This window comes from Terrapene carolina, unplaced genomic scaffold (genome assembly GCF_002925995.2).
Source record: "Terrapene carolina triunguis isolate 2854851 unplaced genomic scaffold, T_m_triunguis-2.0 Scaffold112, whole genome shotgun sequence".
In the NCBI taxonomy this organism is placed as follows: Eukaryota; Metazoa; Chordata; order Testudines; family Emydidae; genus Terrapene; species Terrapene triunguis.
In genome coordinates this window covers 22796389-22811972 of record NW_020664463.1, presented here as the reverse complement: position 1 = coordinate 22811972, position 15584 = coordinate 22796389, and the positions used below count along the sequence as shown (strand labels likewise).

Below are 15584 nucleotides of genomic sequence, written 5' to 3'. Positions count from 1 at the left end.
TCATAGATGCACCTCAGTACCTAGACTAGCATCTGCTACCCAACTGGCCTCCCAAGCCCTGACAGGGAACTAGCCAGTGACTGAAGGGTTAGGAGGAGGAACAGGATAGTCAGCAAGAAGCATGAATGGCAGCTAAACAAACCCTGACGCTAAAAACTGAGACAGGCTCAGGTCTTGACAGCTCTTCATCTCTGCAGACCTGTGACTCCACATTCAAAGCACTACATCCAAACCCTCCTCTGGGGTGGAGTGGGGGGAAACACCCAGCCTGCCTGATGTATTTATGGCCCATGGAGCATACTCAGGTTTTTAGCCTGAAACAACAATGCTGGTTTTTACAATGACTCAAGAGAGGTGTAATCCCTACCCCCAAATTCCCATTAATCTCATCGGGGCATTGACGCTAGAGCCTAAAGATAGCAGTAGGCAAAGACCCACCTGCATTAACTATTTCACTGATGAACATTTGAGCAGATGGGGTGGGAAGGGGGTGGGAGTGAAGCCCATGGGGTGGGAATTGGGAGCTGCTGCAGTGAAGGAAATGGAGAGAGAAGACAGGGAAAAACAGACAGAGCCTGGGAAGAGGGAGACAAGCAGAGGAAGGAGGATGGGGAAAGGAGAGAAACAGAGGGCAGAAACAGTAGTGGAGCCTAACAGGATTCCCAGTCCTCCCCCTGTGATACTGCATGAGACTTGAACAACTATAACCATGATAACTAAACATTCAGTCACTGGGTAAAGGCTGTCATCTCTGCAATGCCCCCATTGCCAGCTCTGGGAGCTGTGCTGTGGGTGATGGGTGTGGGAAATCCTAAATGCATGCTCCAGCCCATGGACCAAACATGGACTTCACCTGTCTCCATAAATATGACAGCTCCAGTTTAAGTGAGGCCTGACCATCCCCTGCCCCCCTTGGCCATTAGCCTGCCAGGATAAGGTGTTCCCAAGGGAACTTACAGGTGTGGCACCAGGAATACAGACTGACAAGGATACTTTGCCTCTACAGTGCTTATACCTGAGGATCTCAAAGTGCTTGCAAGTCTGAATGAATTAGGCTCAGATCCACATTTTATAAAGGGGAAAGAGAGGCACAAAGAGTTGAAGTGATTTGCCCAAGGTCACCCACTGAGTCAATGACAGATCTAGGTGTCCTGAATCTCAGTCCTATGACTTAACTTTGATGGCTTACCTGAGTTCTGGCTTTCCTCCACCGGAAACTGAGCATCACCAGCTGCTTCTGCTCCCCTTCCTGGGCATGACAGAGCATGTTCTGTACCCCCTGCTGAGTTCCAGTAAAACTCCCCGTAGCCCATGCCAGTCCCACTTGGGTAAGGCTGGTAAGAGGGCCCAGCCAAGTGAGCACTCATGTGGGTTTGGTTTGAAGGGGTGCTCCTCCCCCACCTCCCAATAGACAGCACCTCACTCAAGGGCTGGAGCTCACCACCCAGGATGAGGGTGCCCTAGAATGTCTACAGGGAGTTACCTTTATAGCTAGCAGTTCCCTTCTAAGGAGTACAATATCCTGCATCAGCCAGGTCTTCAGTGCACATTGTCATGTTAAAGAGGGTTGATTGGTGGGGAGGGAACAGTGTGAGAGAAGGAGGGGGTGGGGGAAGAAAGTGACACAGGGTGGCATCAGGATTAAAAAATGTCCCCCTGAATTCCTGGCATTCTCCAGTCCACCCTTGCATGGGTCCATAGCCCAGGGAAGTCAAGGTAAAGCCTCCCACTGACTCCACTGGGCTCTGGCTCAAGCCCTAAAACATCCCAGAAAGGAGGCCATAGAGGAGAAATGCTCATAGCCCAGCCAACCCTCCTCCCTACTTCCAAACTCCTGGGGCATTCGGTTCTGGAGCTGAACTTCATATCTGGCCCATAGCTCTATAATGGGGCACACTGAAGCAGGGCTGCCCGGGGGGGGGAGGGGGAAGTGGGGCAATTTGCCCCGGGGCCCACAGGGGCCCCGCGAGCCCTGGCCCAGTGGCGGTCTGGTTCTTCGGTGGCATTTCGGCAGCGGGGGGCCCTTCAGTCGCTCTGGGTCTTCGGCGGTGGGGAGCCCTTCAGTGCTGCCAAAGACACGGAGCGACTGAAGGGACTCCCGCCACCGAAATGCCGCCGAAGACCCGGACCACCAACGGTTGAGTACAAGCGCCGCAGCTCACCCGCTTTGCACCAGGCCCCCTGAATCCTCTGGGCGGCCCTGCACTGAAGCCCATTCCAAAGGGGTTTTGCAAGCAGAGGGCTTGATTCCCGGCTGCCCTGCAGTTTGTAGACACAATGCCACCAGCGCAGGATAAAATGCCACCAAGGCACAATGGTGGCCCTTGATACCCTCTGTGCTGGGGAAAGTGACGACGCAGGCGGCAGGACAACAGTGAATCGGGCCCAAGCGGCTGGAACCCTTTGTTTTTTTTTTTCTTCCCTCAAATCAAATTTCCAATTTGATAGGAATTTGATGGGGCCAGCTGAGAAGTGCCAGGAAGGGGCCTGGCCCATCTGCCAGTGCCAGGTGCCAAACTGAAGCCCTAAACTTAGGGGAAGTTCACGTCAGGCCCCCAGTCCAATTTTGCAGAGCAGGCCTATACACATAGGCTCTCTGCTCATATATGAATGAATGAGGCATTTTTGCTGTATCATTCTGCTGGGAGCTAGAGATACAACCTGTCGAGGAGAGGGGCAGGATGGGGGGCTGTAGGGGCAGGGAGGGGATCGCTGGCTGTAGTAGTCACTTCTCCTTCAGAGGCACTTCTGTGTAGCCAAGCATTTTCTTGGCTGCAAACTGTTGCCAGGGCCGGCTCCAGGCACCAGCCGACCAAGCACGTGCTTGGGGCGGCACCTGGTAAGGGGCGGCCAATTTTGGGGTGGCGGGGGGGGGGGCGCCTGTATCGGGGTTTTTTGGGTTCGGTCGGGCGGCACTGGGGGTGGGGTGGGTTGTTTTTGTTTCGGCAGCTGGGCACGTGGGGAGCACTGGGGGGGTGGGATTCGGCAGCGGCGCTCCACAGGGTGGTGGGGGGGTGGCGTCGCGGTGCTGAGGGTGTGTGTTATGGCGGCGCTATGGAGGGCGGAACTCTTTTTTTTTCGCTTGGGGCGGCAAAAAAGTTGGAGCCGGCCCTGACTGTTGCTGGACTATTTAAGGTTGGATGAGGTGATACAAGGACAGAGGCAGTTTGTGTCCTCTCTTATGGCCAGCCTCATGTAATGCATTGTGGCATTTCATTTACTAGTATATTGCACGCCCAGAGGCTAAGGGGATGAGCATCTACAAAAGCATTCAGGAAATAATCACAGGTAAGACAGTCCTGTAGTTCAGCCACAGACCTGCAAGTCGGGAGATCTTCTTACTTTTCATGGTTCTGCCAGTGATTTGCTCTGGGAGCTTGTTCAGGTCATTTCACTTTTCTGTGTTTTGGTCTTCCCCAGAGGTAGGAAGGTATAATGCTACTAACCTAAGCCACAGGGGCATTGGGAAGCTGCCACTAATGTTTGTAAAGTGTATTGAGATCCTCTTGATCTTCTGAGGATCTCAAAGCATTTTACAAACATTAGTGAGTGAGTGAGTCAAAGCATTGTCATGTTTCAAAGACAGAGGACCCATAGATGGCTGGATGTCAGAAGCCCAAGGTTTTAATCGCTGCTCTACCACTGACTTGCTGTGTGCCCTGGGGGTAAATCATTCAGCCTCAGTTTCCCCATCTATAAAATGGGGACAACACTACTTCTTGTAATGTGCTGCAATGTCTCTCTATGAAAAGCCTTCTGTAAGAGCAAAGCGCTATTATTGTCTGTGTGGGGTAACTGCTCATCAGCAGGGGCGGCTCCAGGCACCAGCGCACCAAGCGCGTGCCTGGGGTGGCAAGCCACGGGGGGCGGCCTGCCGGTCACTGTGGGGGCGGCAGTCAGGCTGCCTTCAGCGGCATGCCTGCGGGAGGTCTGCCGGTCCCGCGGTTTCGGCGGCAATTCAGCAGCGGATACGCCAAAGCCATGGGACCGGCGGACCTCCCACAGGCATGCCGCCGAATCGGCCTTACCAGAGGACCGCCTGCAGGCACGCCGCTGAAGGCTGCCTGACTGCCGTGCTTGGGGCGGCAAAATACATAGAGCCGCCCCTGCTCATCAGGTCTCCATGGGCTGTCTTCCCTTACCTCTCCTGTGCCACATGGACATGGGGGAGGGTATGGGATGGTGAGAGCTGGGGTGCCATCAGTACAAAGTTCATCTCTTCATCAGAGCGGGGTGGTGCAGTTGCTTTGTTTTCCCAAAGTCTGGCTGAAACTGGGACATGGGTGAGAACACTTTCGCTGAGGCCGCTCAGTCCAGACAAGTTAGGTATGATGCTGAAAGGTAGCAGCAACAATACCTGCCCCAGAGGGAGGGGGTTGGCCCACCATTTGTCAAGGAGGCTTAGAGTGCCTCTGGATCTCCAGTTGCTCCTGACTTCCCAGGTGGCACTGGAGATGGGGAGTACCTCTTTTCATCTGTACTTGGTCAGGTTTTTCAGGCCTTTCCTCTGTCATCCATCTTGCCACTGTTATCCAGGCCTTTGTCACCTCCAGCACTGATTCTTACATGATGCTTGGAAGACCTCTTGGGAGTGACAGCTGGAGAAGAATACACATGCCTGCTTGTTTAGAAGCATTGATTGAAGAAAGCACATTATTCCAATTCTCCACAGACTCTGCTAGCTTCCGATGCAATTTGCAGTTTTTGCATCTTTAAACTTTGGGTTCTGGCTCCCTGATGACAGTTCTCGGCCCAACTTCTTCCAAGACAATTGAGATCACCTGAGACACTAGAACTGACAGTCCCTAGTGATCAAATTTTCAAAGGGGCCAAGCATGGAAGTAAAGGGTGCTCAGTGCCTTTGAAAATGAAGCCATGAATATCTGAGGCCTGACAGCCAGGATTTTCATTAAGTTTGGAATTTTCATCCTTTACTGCAGGGTCGGCAACCTCTGGCACGCGGCTCACCAGGGTAAGCACCCTGGCGGGCTGGGCCAGTTTGTTTACCTGCCGCGTCGGCCGGTTTGGCCGATCGCGGCTGCCACTGGCTGCGGTTCGCCGTCCCAGGCCAATGGGGGCTGCGGGAAGCGGCGCAGGCGAGGGATGTGCTGGCCGCGGCTTCCCGCCGCCCACATTGGCCTGGGACGGTGAACCGCAGGTGCTTACCCTGGCGAGCCGCGTGCCAGAGGTTGCCGACCCCTGCTCTACTGCTTCATTGCAGCCTGAGTCTGATCCCCCAGGGCATAGTCTAAGGCCATCAGTGAGTGTAAAAAACTAATGGTTGGGTTGTAGTTTGTTTACTCTGACACTTATTAAATTGTATGTGTGGTTTGAAATGTTGTTTCAGGTGCATTGTGTAAGTCGTAAAGTAAACCAATACAATAAATGCAATAAGTAAATGTAATTTTAAATTAGTCCAATACATAAATGCAATCTTACAATAAATGCAATCTTAAAAATGAAGTATCATGGGGGAAAAAGTGCATTGCACATAAAAATGTTGGGTACAGTTTTTAACTTGAAATTTTAAATGCACAAAAGTGATGAAATTCAAAATACTGTGATCAGAACATGGCTCTGCTGAACATAATTTAACAGCTCTACATCCACCTTGAGGTTCACATCATGATTGTCATGGTGCTGCACCCCAGAATAACTTCACACAGTTCTGAGAGCTAGAATTCAGATCCTCCAGATCCACCCCTCCACACACAAAAAAACCAAAATATAAACAAAACAAGCCTCAGGCCTAGACCACCTGAGCTAGAGGAGAATCTCCAATTTTCTCTGAGAAGTATAGGGCCTATGTCACACAGTTGAGCAGTTCTGATTCCATCCAGTTGAGGGCAATGGTCTGTAGTCATACACACACCTACTAGCTACTGAAATATTTAGGTGTTAATGTTACACTGACTGTCGGTATGGTAAGGAAGAAAAAGACATATAGCAGACTGTGAAAAAATATCCCCAAGGAAGTGTTAGAAGCCTTATCAATGGACTCATTTGAACCCACAGTAAGACTAGACAAAACCCGGAGACATTGGCTCCAGAGCTGTGGGGTCTGTAGCCTCAGAACACTTTCTGGTGGTCTGAGTTGAGCTGGATGGTCAGTTGGGCCCAGATCCTTCCAATTAGGAGCCTAAATACCTTTGAGGTTCTGGGCATTGGTGCTGGCTCTCCTTGTCTCCAGATACTTCTTCAAATGGCCAAGTTGTTCAGTGCAAAGTGCCTAGAGGCCAGTAGAAAACCAGCCTAGCAGCCTGTACTAGAAACTATGGATATGTAAGAAGGGAGAGGAAACAGGAGGTGCCCCTGGGACTAGAACCACCAGTGGAACTGGAACTGCCAGGATAGGCAGAAAGTCCAGCAGAGCAGAGAATGAGTCAGCTCAGTGGGGGAGGGAGGGAGGGAGAAGGGGACCAAATGGCAAAGGGGAAGTAACACAATAGGCTCCCCCCCCTGCCCCCCCCATGGTTTCAATGCAAAATCACAAATCTAAGTCTAGTATCTCACCAAGTTGAAACCAGTTTCACTTCACTACACTTTGGCTTGCTGAACACTAGGCCTGGGTTCACGTTCACTCCAAACTGGGCAGAAGTTCAGCTCAGAATGGGCCAAACTTTGTTCTGAACCAGGACCGGGTTTGATCTGAACCATGCCCGGGTTTGCTAGACATTGAGCCCAGGATTGGTCCCCGGTGGGCCTAGGGTCACTTATCTGGGGTTGAGTTTGCTTCAAGTTAGGTCAGGTTCACTAGGGTTTGGGTTTGGATTTGTGTGATGCAGGCCTTTGGCTCGTCTGAAACTCAGCCAGAGCTCACTGAACACTGAGCTCGAAATCACTGCAGCTAGGCCAGGGCTAGCTCTAAACTGAGCCAAGATTTGCTCCGAACTGTGAAGTTTGTCACTGAATTGAGCAGATTAGCTATTGTTTGTAAAGCAGCTTAAAGTGAAAAAATACTCTAGACACATAAAGTACTATTAGTTATTATTATTATTATTATTATTATGAAGCAAGCCTGAAACCAGACCAGTTTCAGGGGCTGTAACAAAAATGTCACCCTGCTCTAATTATACAGACCTACTTGCCAGCTGGGCTGAGAGGGCTAATTGAGTTAATGCTCAGAACGTGCTTTGAGATCCTTGAATGAAAGGTGATGTGTATGTGTGAACTGCTATATCCAAGCCGCTGTCATCGCTCAGAACTTCACAGAGACAGAGGGAACAGAACTCAGCTCCTCCTACAAAAACAGAGGCGCCAAACACTTCAGCTAACGGAGAATCTCCCTGAGCAGCATGGGTCCTATAACACAGAGAGATGAGCAGCTCGAATTCTATGCCTCGGAGGGCAGTGGTGACATACTTTTATTACAGCGCGTGAACATTATTCATATTTAATGCTGCATTTCAGTCAGGATAGTCCAGAGTTAGTCTCCCTGGTAGTCGAGTTTTGCTTTGAATTTCAGGTTTACTTCAAACCCCCAAACTCAACATGAAATTCAGGAAGGGGAAGGGACCTAACCGGAGCAAATATTCATATGAATATCTCTATGACCCAAAACTGCCAAGGTTCATATGGTTGGAAGTATTATCCCAGCCTTATAGGTAGAGAAACTGAAGCACAGAGGGGTTAAAGTCACAGAGTCATTGGCAGAAGGCTTTTCATTGCTGTGGTGGGTGCCAGACAGTGGCTATATGTTATGGCTAATTACTCTGTGGCTGCAAAACCCTTTCTACTCCTTTCAGAGGCTCACAGCTGTCCAGTAACATTCTTTTGGGGGGCTTGACATTTTCTGGGCTTGCTTTCTGACAGGAGATTTTTTGAATGATTGAACAAAATCTCTTCAGCCATTCGTGAGCTGGGTGAGGCTGAAAAAACATGCACTGTCCCTGTCTAATACATGTAAAGGGGCCACTCCTGGTGATGACAGTTTGGGCCTCAACTCCAATGCAGGCCCAAAGCCTTGGAATGTATTTTAACCACGTCATTTGGGAACTTTTTCAATCAGCAACAAACCCATTTACTTACCTTTGTATTGAACTGAACAAATAAAGCATTCATAGCAAAGGGCTGGGAAGCCACTTCATGTCTGTAGTTCCTTTTTGAATGTTGTGAGGCAGCAATGTCTAATGGTTACAGAGCAGCCTGGGGGTCAGGGTCTGACTCCCTGCCTTGCTGTGTCAGTTTGAATTCACCTCCCTACACCTCATGTTCCTCATCTGTAGAATAGGGGACCTGAGACTGAGCTATGTTTCTAAAGTGCTTTGAGATCCCTTCATTAGTAGTAGTATATGGAATACTAATGCTTAGCTCTTCAACAGTGCTTTTTCATCAGTAGATCTCAAAGTGCTTCATAATATGTAATGCCTGTATCCTCACAACACCTCTGTGAGGCAGGGCAGGGCTATTATCCCCTTTGTACAGATGGGGAACTGAGGCACAGAGAGGCTAAGTGAGCTGCCTGAGGTCACGGGGGGATAGTTCAGTGGTTTGAGCACTGGCCTGCTAAACCCAGCGTTGTGAGTTCAATCTTTGAGGGGGCCATATTAAGGATCTGGGGCAAAAATCTGTCTGGGGATTGGTCCTGCTTTGAGCAGGGGGTTGGACTAGATGACCTCCTGAGGTCCCTTCCAACCCTGATATTCTATGATTCACAGAGGAAGTCTGAAGCAGAGCCAGGAATTAAACCTAGGACTTCTAAGGCCTATATTAGTGTCCTAACTACTGAATCATCAATAGGCTCTGGAGGTTGGCCTGGCTACCATTGTAGAACAGCATGAAAGGTCCTGGGACCAGCATGTCCCATTCCTTTTGATGGCTTATAGAACAGCACTTAATGAGAGTCCAAAGTGCACCCCAGAACTCCTCATGTTTGGGCACAAACTAAGTACCCCAGCAAACCTCTTGTGTGGAGTTCCTTAAGAGAAACAAAGGGATCTGAACCATTTGGACTATGTAGAAACCCAACCGTCCAAAACAGCAAGAGCTCACACCATTGCCTTGTAAAGCGTCACTATTCTGAGGGCACTTTTCAGTGTCACTGTATGGGTTGTAGTGGTAATTTTCTTTTCTTTTCACGATCTCTGTCTAATCATGCTTGCTCATTGTTTGGTGTTTATTGAGCATCCCTCTCACACTTCCTTGCAGCAGCTGTGCCTTTAAAATAAAACAACTAGTAGATCACATTTCAAGATGCTTTGCTTGTCCATCGCTGTTCTTTCTTCCTGGCTTTGCTGAAAATCCTCTCATAATAAAGGAATAGGGTAGAGTTAGGGCCAAGCCCAGCCTTTGAGAAAGGTCAGATCCATAAATTCATAGCTGGCCCCTCTGGCCTTGCCTAGACGAGAATAAAAGCTGTGATGTTAGCACAAGTGCTTGTTTGAGAAGCCTAGTGTAAACAAGGCAGGGTGAGACAGTACAGTGGTTAAAAACGCCAGAAGCTGGTCTACCCGCGTACGCTCACTGCAGTTAGCCCCAGGGGAGCTGCTCCAGTTCAATGCCCTGTCTAGCCCCAGACATAGCACCCCTTAGCAATTAGTTGCCAGCAGCTGGTTTAGCTGAAGCCCGATTTAAAGGTAATTCCTGGTCAGCACCAGTTCAGTGCTATTTCCTAGCGTAGGCAAGGCCTTACCCCAGTAGTGGGAGAAATTCAGAAAAATCCCTCATGTAGCTGCAGCCAAGTCAGGAGACCTGGGTTCTGTTCTCAGCCGTACTACTGACACACCATGTGACCTCAGCAAGTCACATCCCTTCCCCGTGCCTCAGTTTCCCTATTTGTAATATGGGGAGGATAATATGCTCCTCCTCGGTTAAGTCATTTGAAATCTTTGTGTCACTGTGGTCCCGCACTCGCAACGCCACGCGTCGCCTGGGGAAGCGCATCGGCTGCCGCTGGGAGTGGTGCGAGGACCGCCAGGAGCTGGGAGTCCGGGTGCCGCAGATCAGGTCCGACGACAACACCATCGTCACCCCGACGGCCAGGGGCTTGCTGGAGAGGACTCTGAAGGCCGCCATCCGCTCGCTGTACGTGGAAACCCTGAAGTGTAAACCGGACCAGGGTAAAGCCTTTGAGTTGACCAGCAAGTGGGACGCCAGCAACCACTTCCTCGCCGGGGGCGGCTTCACCCGTTTCGCCGACTGGCGGTTCATCCACCGTGCCCGGCTCAACTGCGTCCCGCTCAACGGAGCCGTCCACCACGGGAACCGAGACAAGCGTTGCAGGAAGTGCGGCTACTCCAACGGGACCCTGCCCCACGTCCTGTGCAGCTGCAAACCCCACTCCAGAGCCTGGCAGCTGCGCCACAACGCCATCCAGAACCGCCTGGTGAAAGCCATCGCACCATGCCTGGGGGAGATCTCCGTGAACTGCACCATCCCCGGTACCGACAGCCAGCTACGACCTGACGTGGTCGTCACCGACGAGGCCCAGAAAAAGATCATCCTCGTCGACGTCACGGTCTCCTTTGAGAACAGGACTCTGGCATTTTGCGAAGCCCAAGCTCGTAAGCTGGAAAAGTACGCCCCCCTGGCTGACACCCTGAGAGCGAAGGGCTATGAGGTGCAGATGGACGCCCTGATTGTCGGAGCCCTGGGCGCCTGGGACCCCTGCAACGAGCGTGTGCTGCGGACCTGCGTGATTGGTTGACGCTACGCACAGCTCATGCAGCGCCTCATGGTCTCAGATGCCATCCGATGGTCCAGGGACATCTACATCGAGCACATCACCGGCCACCGACAGTACCAGGAGGCGTGAGCCAGAGTGACATCATTCTCCCACTACGAGAAAGGGACCAAGTGACCTTCTCTGTTGGATTATATGAACTGGAACCATAAACTCCCTAAACATTAAATCTCACCAAATGAGGGTCAATCCATCCTCATCATCATATCCACTCATTATACTCTACACCCGAACACAACCACTCTATGAACTTCATACCCTCATATCTCAATGCCTGTACTTTGACCCATCAACCTTTTACCTCCATTCGGGGCTATTGCAGATTATGTATTCCTCATGCCACTTTATCTTAAACCAAACTTTGCACCCTCGATAATCTGTATGTTATTCCCTGATAACCAGAAACTTCTATGCTCAAACTCTGTTCACTATTTTTTTTAACATCATCTTAATAAAATTTGGCCTAAACCAAGACTGCACCTTCTGCGTGAATCACACTGGGATCAGTTCCCACAGTGAAAAGAATCTGGTGTCTTTCTCCCTGGGAAGGGAGGAGGGAGTTGGGTGGGGTGGAGTGTGATGTGATTTTTTGAAAGGTCTTTGAAGAAGGACAGGGCAGGGTACCTGTGAAGTGTTCTTATTGCCAAACCCCAACCAACCACTTTTCTTCTTCATTAAGAGAAAACTGCCATGGAGAAGATGTGAAAGGCCCAGGGAACCTCGGAACTCAGCTCTGTGGGAAATGCACAGCTCAATGGAACCTGCAAACGGGCTGTGATTAGGGGTTTGGCAGGTTGTTTGGGGAGGGGACACTAGTGGATTGGGAATGGTGGCCATTAGCGAAAGGGCGAGTCAGAAATCAGTCACCTTATGTTCTCCACCCACCAGATTTTCTCCACAGCTGGAGACCCTCCCTGATCCTGGTATGACTCATTTCTCTGCTGTTTTAAAAACCCTCTCCAAATGGCAGCATGCACACCCCCAGGTTTGAACTCTCCCCAGCTCTCCCTCTTGTTCTCCAATTGATCCACCCTTCCTGGTCTCTGTGCACTTCCTAAATAACCCACTTCTCTATTTCTGAAAACCTCAATTGGCCCTTCAAACACAAGATCCCCACATATGCTCTCCATGGCATTCACCTTCTGGCTACCTCGCTGACTGCTTCATCCAACTAATCTGGCTTCTGCCCATGGTAGCTGAGCACCACAATATGCTCCCCACACTTTTCACCTCCCTGTTATTGGACACCCACCATGCTCCCCCCTTCTCCTGCCTCCAGACCAGCTGGCAAGGGGTGCATGTCAGAGAGGGGCACCTGGCTGCTAGTGCAGAGAAGGGGGGGGGTGTTAAGGAAGATCTGGCATGCAGTTCAGTCAGGAACTGAAGAGCAGAGTGAGGGAGCAGGGAAGTCATGCTGAGGCACTTCTGGAGTGATAAGATAAGGGGGTCTCTTGGCAGGGCAGGAAAAGAAAGAGGGGGGCTCTGAGACCAGCCTACAGTTCCTCCATTCAGTGTATTGCAGACAAATGTATCCTGAGGGTTAACAAGCCCTGGAGGATCAAATCCCCCCAACACCTTCACATATTTAAGAGTGAGAGAAGAATGTGGTGTGCTAGGCTCCCTCCCCTGTTTCAGTCTCCAACTCTGGTATCTGGGAGTCCCCCAGACCAAATGTGCTAGGAATTATGTCTCCTGCTCTCATAGCAGGGCTCTGATCTGATATCAAAGGAGCAAATCTCAATGCCTCAGGGTCAAAGCATCAGAGCATTTTTCCCAGCCTCTCTCTCCTTCCGAGTGTCACGTTCACTTGGCAACAACAACAGCACAAAAGCCCATGTGATTCTGGGGTGCTGTATACACAGAGGAATCACAGTCCCAGAGCTGTGTAATTCACAGATGCTACTAACGTAGGAGGGCGTTGCAAATACCAGGCAGCACAAAGAAACAATACAAAAAGGGATGCAGAAAGACAAGAGATGGGGCTGAAAATAACACCAGATTCAGCTGGGAAAAACAAAAAGAACAGGAGTACTTGTGGCACCTTAGAGACTAACAAATTTATTAGAGCATAAGCTTTCGTGGGGCTAAAACCCACTTCATCGGATCTAATACATCTGGGAGGGAGGGAGACCTCTAGAAAGCAGTGATGGTGAAAGAGACCTAGAGGATGGGCAGCAAAATAGATGTGTGTGTGCAAATGATAATTATAAATCTAATGAACGAAATAGTAATAATACTTTACACTTGTACAGCTGTCATCAATAGATCTCAAAGCACTTTACAAAAATACACATAAATTATCCCAATTTTACAGATTGAAGGAAATTGAGGCATAAAGAGGCTAAATGACTTGCCCAAGGTTATACAGTAAGTGCTGCACCTACGATTAGGAAGAAATGTTAGGTTGCATAGGCAGAAGGAGCCCATCTCAGAGCAAAGGGGTGAGATTATGCACAGCTGCGGTGAGGTCACACAGAGTACTGTGTTCAATTTTCTGGGCATTGCTTGAATAAAGGCGCTCAGAAAAGAGCAACAAACACAATTAGAGGGCAGTTCTTCTCTACCAAGGAACTGTAAACACAGACTAATAGGAGCCCATGTTTATGGTCTTTCCTTGGTGTTTGTATCTAGTGCTACGTTTACAATTAAAGGGGGATTTTTCTTACCACCGGCCCTGCACACTCAGCCTGGGCTCTGAGGGTTTGCCCACACAACAAAATCATGTGCGAACCCAGGAAGAGAGCATCAAGTTAGCTGACACTGTGCTAACCACCAGTGTGTAATCAGCTCAGATCAAGGCAAATTGGTTTCAGCATCACTTTAGTTAATTCAAGTTCTTCATAACCTTGTTCAAATGCAGTACAGTTTTGTAACATGGACAAGCCTGAGGCTGTGTCTATGCTAGGAGTGTTTCACCAGTATGGGAATACCAGTACACTACAGCCACAAAGTGCTCCTAGTCTAGAGGTAGCTATAGCTTAGTACTGGTATTGCAAAATCACCCCCACCTGTGAAACAAGCTATACCAGTAAAAGCACACATTTGCTGGTACACTAGTAGGTTTTGCTAGCACAGCTGTCTTGATCAGGGATCACACCCCTGACCAACAGGGCAAAGCATAGACCTGGCCTGAAAGTCAAACTAGCCTCTAGCCTTCTCCCATGTCATCACCAGTAATAAAGGATTCTGCAGGGCAATCAATGGCCTCTGTGACACTTGTGAAACTTCAGTGTCGTCAATGGGTGTGAACGGGTGTCACAGATTGGAACCTCATAAACAATTCTGTTAATGTCCCACAGCTTCCTCTCTCTGAGCTGTCTTGCTCTGCAGAGCAAACAGGCAACAGAAAGCTGTCCAAAAATACGCTTGTCACTAAAGCCAGTAGCTCTCATGGTGAATACACACAGGGAGCAGAGCTGCTGAATTTAGGGCCAGGTGTCTATATAGTCACTTTTCAGTGTGGCACTGCACTTTGAGGGGATGGAGTCAAGATCTGTGAGAGAGAAAACAAATTAAGAGCTAAATATCTGTAGCTGGGCCAAACCAAGACAGGGAAGGGGGTGGGATATGATACTTACCTACAACACACTCAAGGGGAGGGAGAAACCTAGGAAGCCAGGATGCTGAAAGGCGAGAGTAGTGAGCAAATTAGATGTGTTTCGAGTGGGATACGGCTGCTTAATGCCAGTGCAGGTTTGGGTGGCATGCACAGAGGAGGGGCTAAGCCCCCCTCGATATAGCTCTGGTGTTAGTGCCTGTGGAGCCTGGTGTTCAGCTCCCAGCACCCCCTTAGCAGACAAACTGGAGAGAGTTCAGAGAAGAGCAACAAAACTGATCCATAGCCCAAAAGGGAATTATTTATGAGGAGAGACTAATTATGCTGACTTTGGCTAAGAGCCGGCTAACATGGGCCATGCTAGGAGTTCGCAAAGCTCCCAAGGTGGAGGAACAACAAGTCAAGGATTTCAAAACGTATACATTTATTTGAACAAAAATGAAGAAATACCATTTTGTCTGTTGAAGAATAAGCATATCTGTGTGTGGATCTGCACTAGCGGTATATCAGCTGGGATCTCCACAGCAAACACAGCCCTGGAATTCTCCTCACCTGTAAACACAGGTCAGAGCCTGGGGGTCTTTATGGAGAACACTCCCCTGGCAGTCACATCACCCTTCACCACCCATTGCATCTTTTCAAAATGGGGAACAGCCTGGAGTTTTGCACAGGGGCCACACCCATGTAATGCACCTCTCTGACCTCCAGGTGCCACCCCAGCACACTGCTTCATACACAGACTAAGGGTATGTCTACACTACAGGATTAATCCGAATTTAGATAATTCGAATTTGGGAAACAGGTTGTATAAATTCGATTGTGCACGGCCACACTAAGCACATTAATTCGGTTTTTAACCACATTAATTCGGTGGTGTGCGGCCACACTACCCCATTTATTTTAATCACATTAATTCGGTGGTGTGCGGCCACACTAACCCTAATTCGAATTAACAAAATCGATTTTGATGCTACTCCGTTCGTCGAGGTGGAGTACAGAAATTGATTTAAAGCGCCCTTTAATTCGAATTAACTGGCTCTGTAGTGTGGACGGGTGAAGGGTTAATTCGGATTAACGCAGCTAAATCCGAATTAAAGTCATAGTGTAGACCAGGCCTAAAACAAACTTTAACATCAGCTCATTTCCCCATTTAACATAGTACAGTAAATACAACGGCAGGGCCACTGCACCCACCATCTCCAGTGAGCCCAGGGCACTCTAAGCATGAGGGGATTACAGCGAGAGGCTCCTCTCTGTTGTAGTCACCCAGCTGCACAGGGCTTGGCATGGGCTACAAGGGGACACACTCTTGCCCTCCATGACCTCCCTTAGGACAGAGGAATCCAT

At 49.6% G+C, this 15584-nt stretch overlaps 1 protein-coding gene across 1 annotated transcript in view; it reads right to left on the bottom strand.

The window, feature by feature from the left end:
- The window catches only part of LOC112116574 (homeobox protein NANOG-like), a 4945-nt gene extending 3578 nt beyond the window's left edge, over positions 1 to 1367 (bottom strand). Inside the window, exon 1 of the mRNA XM_024214164.2 lies at positions 1190 to 1367. Coding sequence (XP_024069932.2) covers positions 1190 to 1367 — 178 coding nt within the window. The remainder of the gene's footprint in view (positions 1 to 1189) is intronic.
- Between the last annotated feature and the right edge of the window lie 14217 nt (positions 1368 to 15584).